The following is an 18,305-nucleotide window of genomic DNA, read 5'->3' as shown; positions in this document are numbered from 1 at the left end:
CATTCCTTCATTTCGTGCCCATGGTCTTAATGATAAACACAATACTTCTTGAGGTCCCGGAGGTAAGCATTGGTTTTCATCAAGGGTGCTCTCTTGAAATAATCTTTCTTTTGAATGACCTCCACTATTTTGGCCATTAAATCTCCCAACAAAGTTGCATTGGGTGCTTCATAGTTTGGAAACACACACTCATTTTATCGAGCTGGTCATTGGTCAAAATATCGGACCTACCTCTATGGTCCCAAGAAGAACAAGTTTCTTCGTGGAATGGGCGAGCAGAAGAATGTGAATCATGTCTTGGCTTCCATCCTTCACCATGACGGGTTTTCTTCTGCGGGCGGCAGGTGGAGTACTCTACTTTAGAGGAAACTGTATTGTAGTTATATTCCTCGGCTAATATGTGAATAAAGCTTAAGAGGAGAGAGAGATATATATAGAGAGATAAAGACAAGAGTAAACATAAAATTTGGTTGTATTATTCATAAAATGACAATGATATGGCCGAATGTGAATAAACATGTATTAGGTTACAATAATAAAATACCATGTTTTATTCATAAAATGACAATGTGATTATATTACATTTTCGCCTCCTACTTTAAAGAGGTATGTATTAGGTATTTTTTGTATTTTACATATATGAGCTTATCATCCGATTGTGTTTTGGCTCGGTTAGCTAACATTGGTTGGCAGGATTAGGTTGGTCAGCTAAGATTACTCAGTCAGCCGAACTTGATTGATATGGCCGAACTGTCAATCCTTGACTCTTGATGAGGATTCCCTGGGCATCCCTGTAACAGTTGGAGATACCTAGGAACCAGATCTTCCCTCAGGTTGGCTTAACTGGAAGGCAAGCTATCACATTTGTCTTTCCCATAGTGATTTGCTTGGATAGCTTCTTCATATTGTTTCTGACCGAATGGTTCATGGTTGGATCATTCAGTTCTCTTTTGTTTGCTTCGTGACTCGATCCACTTTGACCTTGCCAACTTTAGCACAGATAGCTCCACTTGTCGACAAGTATGCCTATGATCTTCTATTGATGAACCCTTCTTCATTGTATACTTTTCTTCTAAACCACTATATCTCCTCAGGATCAGTGCCTGCACATTTTCGATGCACATATAAGAATTTGAATCAAATGTTGAAAATTATAATCCTCATACTTAGGTGTTCGTGTGCGAATAAACATTCAATTATAGCCGTATTTTCTTGAACCACTTGAGTACTTCTCATAAATTTCCGCTATACCAATATGATACATTATTATCCAAAAACTTCTGTAAAAAAAAGCCAATGATATACATATATCTATGTGGAGAAGGCATGCAAGAGAGCACTTCATGATAAAATATTAGGCATACATTTTGCAATAATAATGAGTTGATATTTTAATAAAAATATTTGTCCAAAATCCGTTAAGAAATAGCATAAGTACTTGAGTAGTTTAAAGATGAAATGGTATGCAATTCTTATAATATATTGCATATTTAATGTCAAATGATCCGCCAATAAATATATCAAATAGCATGCAAGTAAATACCTTTTGTTAATTTTTTTACTTATATATTTCATATTATATTTGAAAGAAAGGAAAATGAATAAATTGTAATTAAATAATTTATTTGTGTATGAAAAAATAATTTAGTTAAGACAGATTTAAACATAAGGAGTAAAGGTCCAACTTGGAAATACATAAATTAAAATTTGAATTGGGCACTCTGTCATATATGTGTTTATTATGGTAAGGAGATGAATGGGATATATATCAAGCTAAGGAACACCTAATTGGTTCTTCTAAATCCATCTAAATTAAGTAATACTACTAAATATATGAAAGTGGGGGTGTAAACGAGCCGAACATGAGCGACCCCAGGTTTAGCTCGTGTTCGGCTCGTTTATTTAGAGCTCAAAAAATGTGTTTGTGTTCTGCTTATTTGCTTAGCGAGCTGAACACTAGCCGTTCACGAACAAAGAATCGTTTTGACAACCCTAATCACGTAGTTATAAGATGTTAAGGATTAGGATAAGATTTAAAACATCATTTGAATCTAAATTAATAATTTATATTCTATTTTCTTCATTAATACTTTTAATTGATTATAAATCTTTATAGCCTTGCAGTCAATTAATTTTTTTTAATAATACTACTCATCAGAGATATATATATATATATATATATATATAAAATTGATTAGTAGTATTTCGAGTCAAAATGAGCCGAACACGAACGAACAAATATTTGTTCGTGTTGGCTCGTTAACTTAGCGAATGAGCGCAACACGAGCTTCTTAACGAGCCGAACACGAGCTGTTCGCGAACAACGAGCCGTCTTGACAGCCCTATATGAAATTTCCTTCGGATGTAAGAGATGGGTTGCTTGCTTATAAAGAAGAATTAAGGAAATCTAAACATAGTTTATACATAGAAGATAATGAAAAGGTGGTTGATATAAACTAAAGAAACAGATAATCAATCGCCCTTAGACCGTGGTAACATAAAATCTGAATCATGCTTTGAATCAGAGAATAATAACACATCTAAAATGAGAAGTTCAATGCATAATTTTAATATAAGAAAGCTAAGAGAGAGGTTGATAAAGGAAAGATATTAGGCATATGTGAATTTAAATAAATAAAAAAAAGGTTATCAGAGAAACTATTATACAATACATTATGGCATGTGGTTTTATCAAGTAGAAATTCCTTGGAATGCAGTGACATTGGAGAAGAGTTTTGATCATATAATTGAGGCAGTTGGACAATATGAACAAGAGCTTCGACCATTCTGTAATCATGAGCTCAGAATTTTTTTCTTTTAAAAGAGTTACAGTCAATTATGAATGATATGGAAGACAATACAAAAAATGGGGAAAGAGATGAAATGTACTCTCATGTCTGGTGGTGGATATATATATAATAAAAAAATTGTATGCTTATTTCAAAAGACTAAAATAAGTCTAAATTTAGTGTTGATCATAAAGAAGAAAAGGCTAAGGAGATTATTCTTAAGTCTAAGTTTTGAAATGACATATTACCCTTTGAAGGTTACAGACTCAATAGTAAAGATGTCAAGATTAGTAGACGGTGACAATAGACCTGTAATGAGTTATATTTATGATGCAATGGATAAAATTAAGGATCCAACCAGTGTTGCATTTAGAGGAGATATATATATATATATATATATATATATATATATATATATATATGAACAAGTCTTTCGTATTATTAATAATAGATGGAGCTGTAAACTCCGACAACCAATTGCATCAAGTTGGATATATTTTAATCCAGAATTCTTTCTTATAAGAATAAGTCTAGGATACAATTAGATGCACGATTGATGAAAAATGTATGTGCAGTTATTAGTAGGTTAGTAGAAGATCCAAATAAAAGGACAATAATGCATAAATAAATTTATATTTATATTCATGGCAGTGGTCCTTTTACAATTGAGTATGCTATCCGCACCGGAGATAAGGAAGCTCTAGGCATGATCAATTAACATTTCTACTTTATTTTCGGTTTTTAATTAAAAGAAGTTATGTACAACATGACATTATAATTATAACAGCAAAATAGTAGAAGATGTAGCTACATCAACTCTAACTTTATAAAAATTAACTCTCAAATTAGTAGGATTGGCCTACAGTTTTGTTGGCTGTGAGAGAAATTAGAATGTGTTCAAACAGGTTAATAATTTATAAATTTTAAATAAACTAACTAATGCATTTGTTTTTTGCATTCATTTTATTAATAGTATTTTGACAGACTCATATGAAAAGGAGACATCTCCTAGAACAAAAGCACTTAAAGATTTAGTCTTCATCAAATACAATCAAGCTTTGAAAAGAATATTCCGCTAAAGAAATATTATTAACCTGATTAGTTTGGATTCAATTGATGAAAGTTGTGAGTGATTGATTGGAGGATTGGGGGATGTTGGTAATCAATAATTTGGTGATGAAGATCTTACTTGGAGACAAATTGAAGAGGCTTCAGAAGTAGATTAAAGATGACTGATAAGATTTTGTCAAGCAAAAAAAAATAGGGGGATCATCTATAATGATGACGGGTTCACCTCAGCATGTATGTGCTTCTTCTATGTCAAAAAAAGAAGATGAAATTTATTCACAAGAAGAAGAAGAAGAGGAGAAAGAAGAAAAAATAATTAAAGATAAAGAAATTTCACCTGAAGAAGAAATAGATTATGTGAATGAAATAAAAGATGAATACTACTAATTTACATTAACGTATTATATGAAATTTGAGACTACTTTATTTATGCTTGAAAATTTAAAGTTTGTTGTTATAAGATTTTTTTAGCACTGTTCTTGGTTTTTATTGTTGTAGTAAACTATTAAAAATTATTTGAAATTTAACTTGCAAGTTCACCCTTAAAGTTTGTCTTCAAGTTTGGTATTCTGCAACATTCTTTTCTCTTTTATATAAACTTTTTAGGTCAGATTATAATTGCTCATGAATGCATTTATAAATTAATTGTTTTATATAACTTATTAACACTTTGGTTATTAAAAGCGCCACTTTGCTTTGCGCTTTGAAGCAAAAAAAAAGTCTTGCAAATCTCATTATGGTTTGAGCTTTGATAACTCTGGTAAATGCATAAGGATTGTGATATGTGGGTTTTGGGTTTGAGATCGACAGCAGATTTATCACCCACGCGCAGTTATTGCCTCTCTAACGCTAAGAATCTCTGAATTCCCGTATGATTTGGGTGTTTTAAATGAATATATATATATAATTTGGGTGCTAAATATGTAAATACATAAGAATTGGGTGGTGTGCATGCCCCAGTAATTTTATGTTTATTCTGCTATACTTGCATATAAAGGATAAAGGAATTGTCATCTACTAAACTATCACATTAAATGTTAACCATCTGATAATCCAATGTGAAGAGTATGTGTTTTAGACTGGCCTTATGCCAAGAAAGCTACATGCAGACCTAAAAAGAATTGGACATGCTGTATAAAATTTTTTCTTAATTTATTAGAATTAAATAAAAATACAACACTCAAGAGGACTTCATATGACCGAACCCACTTAATGAGATAATCCCATTAAGGCTTCTTGTTGCTGTTTTCTCACTTTCAAATCATTGATTAAATGAATGCGTTAATTATTGATGGATGATAATATTTACAAATAAGATAAATTTCTTTGGTCCACATGTAGTCTCCTAGAAATTAAACATGGGATTTGGGTACTATGTATGTAAATGTCCCTATTTTTTTATACTGGAATGAATCAGCTTGAAATCAAAAATGGAAATATTTCTACTCTAGAATGTCTCAAATTAACTCAATAGGTTAAAATTCCTCATTCCAATACAAAAAATGAAATCAGAAAATGGACTAACAACAAACATGAATGTGGTCATTAGCTTGTACTTCAACAAAATGATGTCCAGTATTGCAAATTTCTGACCAAAATAGATAAAAAAAAGGGAAAATAATTTATTAGCAAAATACAGTAAAATAACTCACATGCCCCAAAAAATATTATTGAAACGTCAAACTGGAATACAACCTATAAAGAATATATTACAAAGCATATATCTACAGCCAGTCTGAAATGATCTAGCAATGAGAAGTTAATAAAAATGACAAAATTACAAGAACAACAACCAGGTCAGAGCCTCTATATCAAGTATAATATTTCTCACTAATCTGTGTACCAGTATGGGAGCTGGAAAAAGAATGATTAAAAAAAGGCAAAAGGAAGCAGAAATAATGCAAGACCAATGCCGGTGAAGAAATTAGAAGTTAAGGAATTGCCGTCAGAAGGAGACAATACTGTCACCTGAGTACCATTTCCAGTCTGTTTTGTGGCTTCCGGACTGTAACCGTTTGGTCCTAAAGTAGGTGGTGGAGGAAGAGCTGAGGAATTTTTTGGATTCACAGGGAGGGGATTGGAATCCTCAATATTATAACCTGAATAAAGATTGTGGTAAAATAGAAAATTCATGATTAATATTTTTGAAGCAGGGAATAGATTTTTTTTTTTAAATTTTGGGAGTGGGCAGACATACAGTTAAATTTCTTCCAACCAAGAATCATTCTCTCGCGATCAAACACGACGCGAAGGCCGGTTAGGAAATTCTCTGCATGAAATATATATGCCATGATAAGTCATTTCCAATATTGGTTGTTTGTGCAAGTAAAAGAATTGCAGGCTACTGTAAAAGAATTGAGAGAAAGAAAATTCAAATAATGAACACCCATAATCACAATCATCATTTGCCGTATTCAAATCATATGGGAACGGTTTCTGAATCTATTTTTAAGGGGTATAAACAAACATACCACACAATTCTTATGTATTTACAATATCCAACACACAAACATTGATATTTACTTATATAACACCAAATCTCCCACGCCACATAAAAAACATTACTAATATTAAGCTTTCTAAAGTAAAATAAATCTTTTCATGTATATTTTTTTGATGTGATTGAAGTGCTAGATAAAAAATAGCAAATTTAGATGTTAGATGTATGCAAATCTCCCTATTTTTTATTAGTTCTTAATACAGGTTTTCAAAGATGATCAACCTATCAAATAACGGCCAGCCATCAAAAGCTAAAAGGGGCATAACTAATTGCAATGAAGCCCGTGTCAATTTGGGGTTTAGGAAGAGGTAGATGAACGTCATAGTTTTACTCTTATATTTATAAATAAACTATGTTCATGACTTGAATGAATTATTTCCAAATCACATTGGATGCAATCTAAACAATACCTTAGGCACAACTTCCCAAGCCAAATGATAAAAGACATTCAATAGGCTCATTAAGACGAACATATTTTGGTACCAGTGTTTCAACAAAGGACAAGTGGGGAGGAATGCAAAAAGTCTGTCTACCGGAGTAATATCTAATTTGGATTAAAGATGAAAAAAGATGAAAAAACTTACGCCCGATGATATTCAGTTTGCTACTCTTGACAAGAGCCAAGCAATACATAAAATCACGCTGCTGCTGCAAAAATAGCAGAAAATGTTAATGCGGATAGAAATGTAAGGATCTGATGATTAACAGCATTCTATAAGATGAAGTTGAAGCTTACTTGATTGGATATGAAAATTACAGGATAATTAACTGGAAATTTGCTTCCACCTTGAGTGATGAAATTAATAGCCGGTAAATGGATGACAGATTCATTAGAACTGCAAGAATCAACAATTGAATCAAATACCATAAACATAAAAGAAAGAAGTTATTTTGTAAGCATAGATTTCACATAAACAGATCAAAATAACAACCTTAAGTAATAACAGTACTCAAAAGGGATGCTAGAGTCAGCATTTGCTCGTGTTCTTTTAAGCTCCGTGTTAAACTGAGAAGTAAATAACAATCGTATTTAAATGAGAGATTTCACCTAAAGGCCCTTGAACTACATTGTTTGAAAAACTTACACTCTCGGAGAGTTTTGTGTAGGCAGGATCTGCCAAAGTTGTGAATGAGGTTCCCGAATCAACCAGAGCACTAAAGCTTACATCACTGGAGCTATTGCCAACCTCAATTCCAGTTATGCTGATATTATATATAGAGCTGCAGAGCCAGATTTTAAAATGTAAAAACAAATTTTAAAATATACAGAGAAAGATAATGCCAAAACCAACCGCAAAAACTATGGGAATGAAACCTGAAAGACATAAAAATTAGAAAAAGCTCACTTTTTTTCATTTACATTGAATGAGGTTTCCTGTTGATCTGAGGTTCCTTGATCTCCAAAATTAATTCTCCCAAAACCATCACGTCCAAAGCACATTGAAAAGGAATTTGATGTGAGGCCCCTACTTGATAAAACACTAGGAACGGATAAATTGTCCATCCCAAGCCCGAAAAGGCCATTTGGAGCAGCATCACCTAAAAATGAACCAGTCTGGATTTGTCCACACCTGCAAATTGAATTTGTAAATTGAATTATACATTGGCCTAATGATAAAAAAACAAAAAAGATCTTTAAACGATTTTTGTTTGCTGCAAAAGAAAATCATACCCAAATACTATTGGCGCCTTGACGACCTCAGGCTTGCTATCTTCAGTAGTTAAGTATAAGACATCATTCACTAAATACCCAGAAGATGAGGTCTGAGCAGATACATATTCAACAATGTATGGACAAACATCTTCCCCTCTAGGACATCCATTATGGTTTCGATAAGCGCATAAAGTACTGTTACAAGGAACATTTTGGCTGGTTGTAGATACACTGGGACTGTAATTATGCAGCTCAACCCCCTGTTGCAATTTGGAATTATCAGACCAGCTTAAGCACAGCAATAAAAATGAACCGAGCATTATTGAAGTATAAATGAATTAAATAATTTCAAAAATCTTGCCGTTTTACTACAGCTTGAAACTACGGTGATGAAATTTTAGTCAATGATAGTTTACAAAAAGTGTAAAAAATAAAGAAGATTACATACATACCATAAAATTCTTATTTATTTACATATCTAACACCCAAAGTTTGATAATTACATTTAAAACACCTTGGTATTATAAACCTACGCATGAAAAAGTGTAATTCACTTTTAAGAAAGTAGTTTTTGTGGTATTTTTGAAGTGATGTTAAGGAATTGAGTGGTATGCATGTAAATATGAGTGGTTTCTATGTAAATGCCCCAACAAGAAAACCAGCTATAGCATTTTACTGATCATTATGATTACCCTAGAAAAAAAATAGGGATGTAATATTTGCGCCAATTTCTGCATGAAAACAGAAGCTTTTATACAAGGCTTAGGATGCACATTTCATTGAACTTAAAGCAACAGAAGGAGAAGAAATTTATTTCAATAAAAAAAGGACAAACCAAACTTAGTGCACGGATAAAAACAAAACTTGAAAAAAAAGGTAATATTCATGTATATTCTTTCACGGACAAAGACCTTGCAGATCCTTGCGGCTTTTACTATTACAGGGTAAAAGGTGGTCCATTATTTTTGCAGCTTTCCCCAATTTACTCATCATCTTACACCTACTCTATTAGTAATGTGGGACTTCAGGCTTTTCTAATTCCTATACTTCCTGCAACTGTTAAGAGTTCCAACTTTGGTGGCAATGTGGCAGGGAAGATGCAAAAATATTATGATCCACTTGCAGGCTCAAGTCTCCGGAAGCAAATTTTTTTATTGTTTGCAGCTTAAATAAGGGTTTAAATCACATAAATATTACTAATTACAAGTGCAATTCCTTCCACATTTGATAGTTAGTTCCTCAATCAAGGAAAAGATTTACAGAAGAATCTGGGAGGGATTCTCTCCCTATACAAATATGAGGCTGTGCTAGTCAAATATTTCCCATCTTCCTTCTTTTTCTTCCCCATTTCCTTCTTTTGCATTTTCATTATCAGTTAAAAAATGATTGTATTCAGCAAGACATAGTACAACCAAAATTTTGCCAAGCGTGTAAATTTCAACTGTGACTTTTGTGATATCACTCTCAGCTTTAATTTCTAATAGAATGTCAATGATCTTTTCATTTCGACTTATATTCCATCATACAATTGATGTTCGACAACGCAGTTAGTAAATGTCTACATTAAAAGTCTGCATCTTATAAATCTTGAGTGGTTATTTTATGATTCTCGTTTTTTATCTACATTAGAATTACTATAACCTAAAATGTCATTCATCAAATTTTAAATCAAATCTTAAGGTTGTATAATGACAACTTTTTGATGAATAATATAATATTGGAAATAGTTAAAAGAACAAAAAGAGATGAAATTTAAATAAATTCAAATCGACAATAATTTTAGCACAACTGTTGTGGAGATTAAAAATATAGTCTTACATTTAATTGGAGACATAATCTTATGATACTTCATATTGGATGAATAATCTAGAGAAATTATTAAATTTGCTAAGTATTGCAAGCAAAACCTATATATGTTGAGATATGAAAGATGAACATAAAACAATATTTGACATTCTTGAATTATAATAATGAACAAAATATTAATTCTGAGAATTTTTGAAGTAAAGTACCATAGTCTGACTATGTTTTAGGTTTCGAGATTTTGAATCCAAATTTTTTTCCCTAAAAAATTATTATATTATTAAAAATGTATTTTATGAAAATGCCGGGATATTAAATTAAGCATGAGTTGATCTACAATCTCAAATGATAAAAGACGAGACATATCAAAAAGCTTTAAATTTTGAAAAAAAATCACACATATAGCTTGTTGGTGTTATTGTACCTCAGTTTAACAATTCTAAAAAAAATCTAAAATCTTATGCTACTCGCCTGAAGTCTATAAAACACACACCAATATTAATATTATGTTTGATCAATTCATCATGATGAAAAAACTATAGTTCATGACTTCGAATCGAAAATTGAGCCAGAGTCAAAATTTTGAATATAAAAGTAAACATGACCAGCATGTTTGAAGATAAACCTCAAATAGAATCAGAATGTATCTATATCAATGAAACTAAACAAACCATGTTTGTTGAAGTTGTTCAATTAATTGTGTCATCAGATAATATAATTCTTGAAAAAATATAAATTAATATTACTCATATGACAAATAACTAAACTGATATTGATTTTGATTGTGTTCCTTGATTTCTTGACTTGAACATTCCTAAAAAAAATTTTATTAAGAAAATTAAATTTGGTAAAGAAATACATAGATCTATTGAGTTGTCATTTTTGAAAATATGCTTGTTTAGTGTGTTTTTTAAATGTTTTTAATTGTTATTTCTAAAATAAATTAGCATAGTTTTGAAAACACTCAAATAACTTTTAGGTACTTGGCGTTTTCAAAAACAATCATATCTTAATCAAATATGCAGAACATATTTTGTTTCAAAACATAATAAAATAGAAAAAAAATAGAAATTTAAAAACACAAGTTATCCGAAACGGCCCCTAAGTATTTGTTACATAGTTTTTGCATCTCACGTAAAATATATATTAGGGAACCTAGACTATACGATATATTACTTTAATAAGATTATCAGTACAAACAAAGTTATCTGTATCATAATTTTCAATGTACCTTGCATGCATATGTTTGTGCATGCAAGGTGCAAGGAGATGGAAAAATCAACTTTGTTAATATCACTCGCATTTAAATTGCCATGTGTACATACAAGAAAGTGGAAGCATCAAACTCTGTAATATCTATTTAAAATCATAATCAACTTATGCCCTATATGGGAGTCAGCTTCATGAATCCGAAGTAGTCATTTATTCCTACCAAATGTTGTATAAGATATTAAACATTCTCTATGTAATTCTTATGCAGACATGCCTACATGTTTGTGTACATGCAAGGAGGAAGAAGCGTCAAACGCTTCAACATCTCCATAAAATTATCATTGCCTATATCCAACAATTTGATGTTCAACTTCATGAGTCTTCAATTTTCATTCATTCCTATAGTGTTATATGGGATGTTAAAACTCATCTACATAAATCTTTTAAAATAACTTCTTCCTATGTTCGTTAAACTTGTTATATATAAATCTCTTCGAATAACTTCTATCCATGTTAACTAAATTCTATCCCTTATACAAAGATAAGAATGCATCTAGATGAATCTACACAAAAGATACCATGACTAGCCAAAAACAAAAGTAGGTAGGAGGGGTAGAGAAACAAGGAAAGAGATGGAAGTTATAAGAGAAAAAGAGGCAACTTGCGAAGTAGGAATAAAATCTATAGCATGCTAGAAATCTAGATAGTATAAAGAGGGATGTCAATTATCTTTTTCTTTGAATGATGATTCACAAAAAAATTGAGATATAAAATAGAGTAAGCAAGAGCCATATGAAAAACACGAAAAAATAAAAAATATATGGCAGACATGGTTAAAACAGATTCCATTAGTAACAAATATAAGTTAAAAAAGGAAACCCCCCCCCCCTCAAATTTGAAGAAAGAAAAAATAAAAAACAAGTAGTAAAGTTTTCATTTGCTTACGCACTATATTTCAAGTTAATTTCAAGGGATCACATATAACAGTGGTATCCTAAAAATGAGCTTATATATGAGTATAAAAATTTTATTGATTACAACTTGCAAAGGCTGCAAGATTAATCTGAAAAACACTTTGAGCACTAGCTGCTTAAAACTTTATTTAGTATCTTGGTCTACTAGGAAGCATAACTTGTCGTTTTATCCACTGTAAAGCCAAAATTTGTCAGTACATGTAACTTTGTTGCACAAGTACTTTTGCTAAAGTAGCAATTATAGAAGAAATATAGACTTAGGCTACATCAAACAACTATATATATGACAATAACAGTTTTATAAACATCACCAAGAATTACATTCAACACTCATGTACGAAACACATACAGATTTAACATTATTTCATCAAACCATGCAACCAATGGAGATGTTGAAATTGAACATGTAAGCATCGAGTGACAACTTTGCAAACATTTTCAAAAACCATTAGGTGAGACTTTTTTTTCTTTTTTCTAAAGAAATGCTTAGAGATGCAAGATCAGTTGCTATAGTTTATTTTAACATTCTAACAATATCATTGTGTATTTATATATTTGTATAGAATTTATCTAAAACTCATTTTATACCTATTTACCCAAGGATTATGTTTTAAAATAATGTCAATAAATATCATGGAAGGATTTTCACAAAACAACTTTGCAAACATTTTCACAAAACCATATAGGATGAGAAGTCTCTCCATAACCTGATAATAGAGAAGATAGGAACTATTTTGGCAGAAGTAGTTGATGTATTCTTTTAAGAATATCTAAATATTTAGCGAGTGTTTGCAAGGATTTATGGGCAGTTGTTATCACGTCATGGGGAGACTTCTCATCTTACCCATCATTCTAAATCTAGATCAACATCCATATGCAATCAATTGGTGACATTTTCAAGGTGGTTCATTGGGTCGATCCCACCATTGAATCGATGGTTAAGCATCGGCCAAGAAATAAGCAGCTTTCAATAGATCTTATTCCATACTCTAATGTTGACAATGATGACGATGAATGATTATTTGTGGCTATTACACTTATGATGTTGATGCATTTGCAATTATTAATAATTTATTATGGAATATGCTTACATTGTACTCTTGTAAGAACTTTAATTTTCTTTTAAGTATGACAACAGGGAGTAGATGCAATAAAAGAAATACATAGTTTTTGTTTAGTTTTTATTATAGTGATGTTTAATTTTATAGTTTACACAGCAAAATATTTAGTAAACAATGCAATATCTCGTTGAAAAAAAATTATATTTACTTAATATTCAGTGAATAATGTAATATTTCATTACAAAAGCATGTGCAAAATCTTAGGAGGAAGTTACTTAGCCCAAACTCGATTATTCATATTTTCAAATAAGTATGGCATCATCGAAAAGGAAAAAATAGTTGACCACATGAGCCAAAGATTGTTAACCCTACGAGTTCACGCCAAATACTTAATTTTGATAACAAACTTACTCAGGAAAGTGGTCTAATAGCTATTTGAGATCTCTTATAGCTACCCAAGTAATACCACATAGAATAAGAAGTGCACATAAAGCTGTGCTACAGAAATAAGAATGCTTTATTTTCTTCATATGAACTAGAAGCTGTATATGATTTTAAAACTTGCAAGTCTTTACAATCTAATATAATTATTTAATATATCTATAATTATAAATCAAAATATTACTTAAATTATTATATGTATATTTTGATTTTTCATGGGCTGTTTTCTTAATTACTTAGATTCAAATGATAAAAAAATATTAAAATTTATATTATGGGTTTCCAATATGCCGTTGCAGTAAATAAACCTGTGCCAATGCATTTTTACGTAAATGAACTTAAGCTTTAGTCCAGTATTTTTTAATTATTAGAAGACCTCCACAAAGTTTAGTAGGACTCTACTAAGCCCTTTAACAGGCCTCCATTAAATCTCTGTAGACCTCTACAAAGTTATTTTATCAACTAAAGAATATATTCAATTAGTCGTTAAGTGTTTAATCTAACTCCTGATTAGGCCTATCCAAGCTATTACAAACCAATTCTCCATGACTCTAATGGACTCTTAATATATGTTAGAAACTTTCTAAAAGTTCTAAACTATAAATATGTAAAACTCAAAATGAAATCCCTTGATCTTCTAATGTAAAATCTTATGGATCTAAGGAAGAAAAAAAGGCTTGATCACTTTGTATTATTTCTTCGAAATCATATTTGTGATTCAATTCATTTCACATATTTTTAAATAGAACGTGTAAGATTGTTCTTAGACATTAAATTTTTATATATTTTTTTATCTCTTAGTTACTAAGCCTTCTGGATAAATCTTAAAGGAGATACCCACCCTTGCCCATGACGAGGATGACAGATCTCTTCCTCTAGAAGAGGTGTAAGGGTTTCTCAATACACAAACTATGAGTTGGTAGATTAATTACTCGGGTAGAATAATCCAATGTGCAAGTTGTGCTTAGAAGTGAACATTTACTTTAGTACAAAATTGATTTGTCTCTTTTAATCACAACACTTTTAATTTTATTCATCTTCATGTGAAACATCTTTTAGATTTGAGATATAATCAGATAAAAAAATCATGAAAATATTTTAAAGAAAATATTAAATTTCCTAATCACCATTGATCTTAATCAATGCATATAACATTATATTTCGATTCTTATCCAAAAAATGCAAGAATATATCCCGTTGTTTTCAACAATGAATGAAGCAAATTGCACCTTCCTATGATCGCAAAGTGATTGGATGAACTTTCCCATGGTTGGCACGACCAACGTCACTGAGCTTTGGGTGGATTGAGTGGTTTGCACTAGTTGGCAACAATGGTCTAGTGGTGTCAACCATTAAAGATATCTCTAATTGATAAATCAAATAAACTATCTTGTAGATGTTAATCTCACAAATCCAATTGAGGCGATGGATCAAAATTCTAAGGAATGGATTGTTGAAAATAATTTTGAAAAGGTTAATAGCTCAAATTTAAGGTCTCAAAAATAGTGCCAAAAAGTCATCATTTTTGCATCAAAATATTCATTAATGTAAAAACATCAATTTATCATAAACAACATGTGAGATAAATATCTGTAAAGGCTGCAAGAACTCTGAGAAGCAAAAAACTTATCAACAAACCACATAAAAAAAAGTGCACAATGACACAATTAGTTGGACAATCATAAAACTCTTAATAAATACTTTTTTGGGGAAAGTTTGAGAAACCCAAAGGGCCACCACCTAGACTTAATGTGCAACCCTGTATTGCCCGCAAAGAGAGCGATTAGCCCGACTAGGTTATCAATTTGTAAGTTTGTGCCTCTCACTCATCCAAATTTTGTGAATTGAATGTCCATGGAATCGTTATCAGAAGGCATTATTTGGTGGTCATGTGTACAAACTCGTAATGAGGAACCTGATCTTGCTTAGTTAATAGACGGTGTTTAGATAAATAAAGGCGCAAAAAAGTTAGTGTTCTAGCCTCAAAAGCGAATGGTGAGCACAGACCCCTTGAAGGGCAAGAAAGACCCAAGCACGTAGTGTTTCTAGCAAGCCAATTGACAAATAAAAGTCATCATACATACAAATCATCATTTTAGGGAAATTCCCACTGAGATGGTGAAGAAACCGGGCTTCATTCATGAGTTTTCTTCTTTAGTTCGATGGTCAAAATCTCATCAATGGATGAGCACTTCGCCTGTTAGAATCATTCACAAACTTTCTTCTTGATTTGAAAATGACTTTGGCATTTGAGTCATTTTGAGCTAATATTATTTATGAATTAGATTTTGAAGTAAAATCGATCGTCAATTGAATCTCCTTTGATTATCTTCATATATACACCCCAACAACCCCTATTGGGCATAGCATAGCACCTAAAATTATCTTTCAATCAGTGTTAAATACTCATCTTTACATGAAACCAAATTTCAGATAAAAAGAAATTTATGAAATATAATTAGAGATAAACAAGTTAACATGAAGTAACTAGAGTTTCCCCAATCCGTGTTACCAAAAATCAAGAAAATTGAAATAATCAAACATGATAAATCAACCTAACACCATCAATTAAACAACCTTAACTTCCCACAATATCCAACAGCTATGTTTCTTCAGCGATGATTTCCTTTTCCTTTTTGTTTTCTCTTTTATCAGTTTCTGAGTTTTTTGGTTGGTTAATATCTCAAATGAAATTCTATCAAATTAGATAAGTCAATTGTCAAGTTCATTGACATCTCAGTTATAGTGACAACAAAATAGAAGTGACTTCGATGGCAGGTAGAAACTGGAGGACATGGGGAGGGCTTGAACCAACACCCCTCTTTGAGACAACACAGCAGAACATTTAAATTACAGAAGCAACAATTCACATATTTCTCTGCACTGCCTTTCACGTAAAAGTGAACGAAACAATCACTTATTATTTAACTCCCGCATCAAACTCTAAGATTAGTCAATTCCTCAACAATCTCACCCATAATAACCAATATACATGCTAAATTTTTTGTAGAGCAACACAGAATGTCGTATTCAATACCTAATTTACACTTCTTAGTTCAGGAAAGCAAACTCCTAGAACGACAAAGCTGATGAACTTCCTCATCCCACCATGACAATAAGAAATAATAAAAAATCAATCCCAGTGTCAGCTCAACCGTACATACATGAAATAGTGCTAAAATTTTACTTATCTAAACAATCAACGACAAAAAATTTCACATTAAAACCTTAATTTGATGCAACGCCCAACCACTAATTTTCCCCTACAGCCAATTGTACGCCCGCAGAGCACAACCAACAAAAAAGAAGTACACCATGAAGCTAAAGAATCAAGCAGAGCATACCAAACCGTTGCTATCTGAACTAGTCGGTGCACAGCTGGTGCAATCACATGGCACCCAGAATAAATTGCTCCCCGTATCCAACGCCACCAGAAACGTGACATTTGGAGTACCCAGTGAAACCTCAGCGTAATGCAAGCTACACCAAACATTCCAAAATGTTTCAGTTAAGTCTCCCATTCTGCCGTCATGCTTCAACAAGTCAAGAAAAAAAGCAAACCAAATAAGGATTCCGAGATCTTACAATCCAAGCAAATTGATCCTGACGGTCTCGTTCCCATCTGAGAAGGCCAGCTTAGGAGCCACCTCGGCGAGCGATCGGCCGCGGTCATGCCCTACAAGCGCAGCGTAGTATTCCGCTGTTCCCTTCTCCGGCCAGCCGCCGGGAAGGTCCCTCGGCATCGACTTCATCCACTGTCGGACCCGATCGGAGAATCGGTGGTGCATGTCGAACCCAAACGCCGGCGATGCATAACTCTCCTCCGGTGCAAAAAAGGCTATTACAAAGAAGTAAAAGAGGAAGGTGAAAGAAGACACGGCGGCCATGGGAGGAAAGAAAAGGAGAGAAGTGTGGAATTAGAAAACCTAGAAGCCGTGTGAGTAGGAATTGAGGGGTTAAAAGGGGAGGAAGAAATGGGAATTTGGTGTGCGACGCGTGGTTGACGTGTAGAAGAAGGTGGCGGTGGTCGCCGTTGAATGAGCTTTTTAATTTTTCTCGAGAAGCGACTCCGGCAACGACTCCGGCGATCTCCCTCGAGTTGGTGAGATGGAGCCCACGCTAGTTTGACTTACCACTGGCGTCTTCTAGTCTTCCGGTGTGTGAGTAAAAGTAGCAAATTGTTTTACATTTTTACCCTTCATTTGATTTTTTTTTTTCCTTGAGACAAAATGAGAGTCATACCCATCTATAGTTCTCTAATAACTCTCAAATAAAGTACAAAGAATAACTCCATACTAGCATCCACAAAAAAAAGGAAAGAATAGACTAGCATAACAAAAGCTAAGAAAATGAAGAATTGTTGCAACTCTCCCGACTCATCAAACATAGATTCTACAAGTTCCACCTGAGATAGCCCTTTTGGCCACAGAAACGACCTCCAAAGCATGATATTAGCAACCAAAATAAGAATTGTTTTCAAGCAGTTGAGAAAACATCCAAAACCATGAAAAGAGCATAGTAAAAACATATCTTCCAAAAAACAGGAGAATTAAATAATAAGAACAGTTTATTGGAGAAATCAATATGAAATAAACTCCAAAACATTAATCATAGACATCTCAACCTCATCCACAATAATATCAACTCTATTATAAAAACCTAAAGAGCAAAGAAACCCACTTGTCAAAAGCATGATAATCTTATCCAAATTAAAGGAAAATATATTTCCAAAATGATTGAATTATCATATATCTATGGATGACATCATTGCTCATATCAAGCTTAAAAAAATGAAATTGAACC

At 32.3% G+C, this 18,305-nt stretch overlaps 1 protein-coding gene across 2 annotated transcripts; it reads right to left on the bottom strand.

The window, feature by feature from the left end:
- Positions 1-480: 480 nt before the first annotated feature.
- On the bottom strand, positions 481-17,668 carry LOC110025537 (aspartyl protease family protein 1-like). 2 transcript variants are annotated; one of them, XM_020726083.1, is made up of 11 exons: positions 17,088-17,668; positions 16,847-16,982; positions 8,030-8,271; positions 7,704-7,928; positions 7,443-7,578; positions 7,290-7,363; positions 7,094-7,193; positions 6,942-7,002; positions 6,055-6,126; positions 5,826-5,956; positions 481-1,103 (listed from the first exon to the last, which is right to left on the bottom strand). In XM_020726083.1, the coding sequence occupies exons 1-11, from the start codon at positions 17,387-17,389 to the stop codon at positions 936-938; spliced, it is 1,647 nt and encodes a 548-aa protein (XP_020581742.1). In that variant the 5' UTR covers positions 17,390-17,668; the 3' UTR covers positions 481-935. The 2 variants fall into 2 exon arrangements, with proteins under 2 accessions (XP_020581742.1, XP_020581741.1); XM_020726082.1 differs by having other exon boundaries at positions 482-1,103; positions 6,942-7,005.
- Positions 17,669-18,305: the final 637 nt, after the last annotated feature.

This window comes from Phalaenopsis equestris, unplaced genomic scaffold (assembly GCF_001263595.1).
Source record: "Phalaenopsis equestris unplaced genomic scaffold, ASM126359v1 Scaffold000301, whole genome shotgun sequence".
In the NCBI taxonomy this organism is placed as follows: Eukaryota; Viridiplantae; Streptophyta; class Magnoliopsida; order Asparagales; family Orchidaceae; genus Phalaenopsis; species Phalaenopsis equestris.
This window is presented reverse-complemented; position numbering and strand designations above follow the sequence as displayed.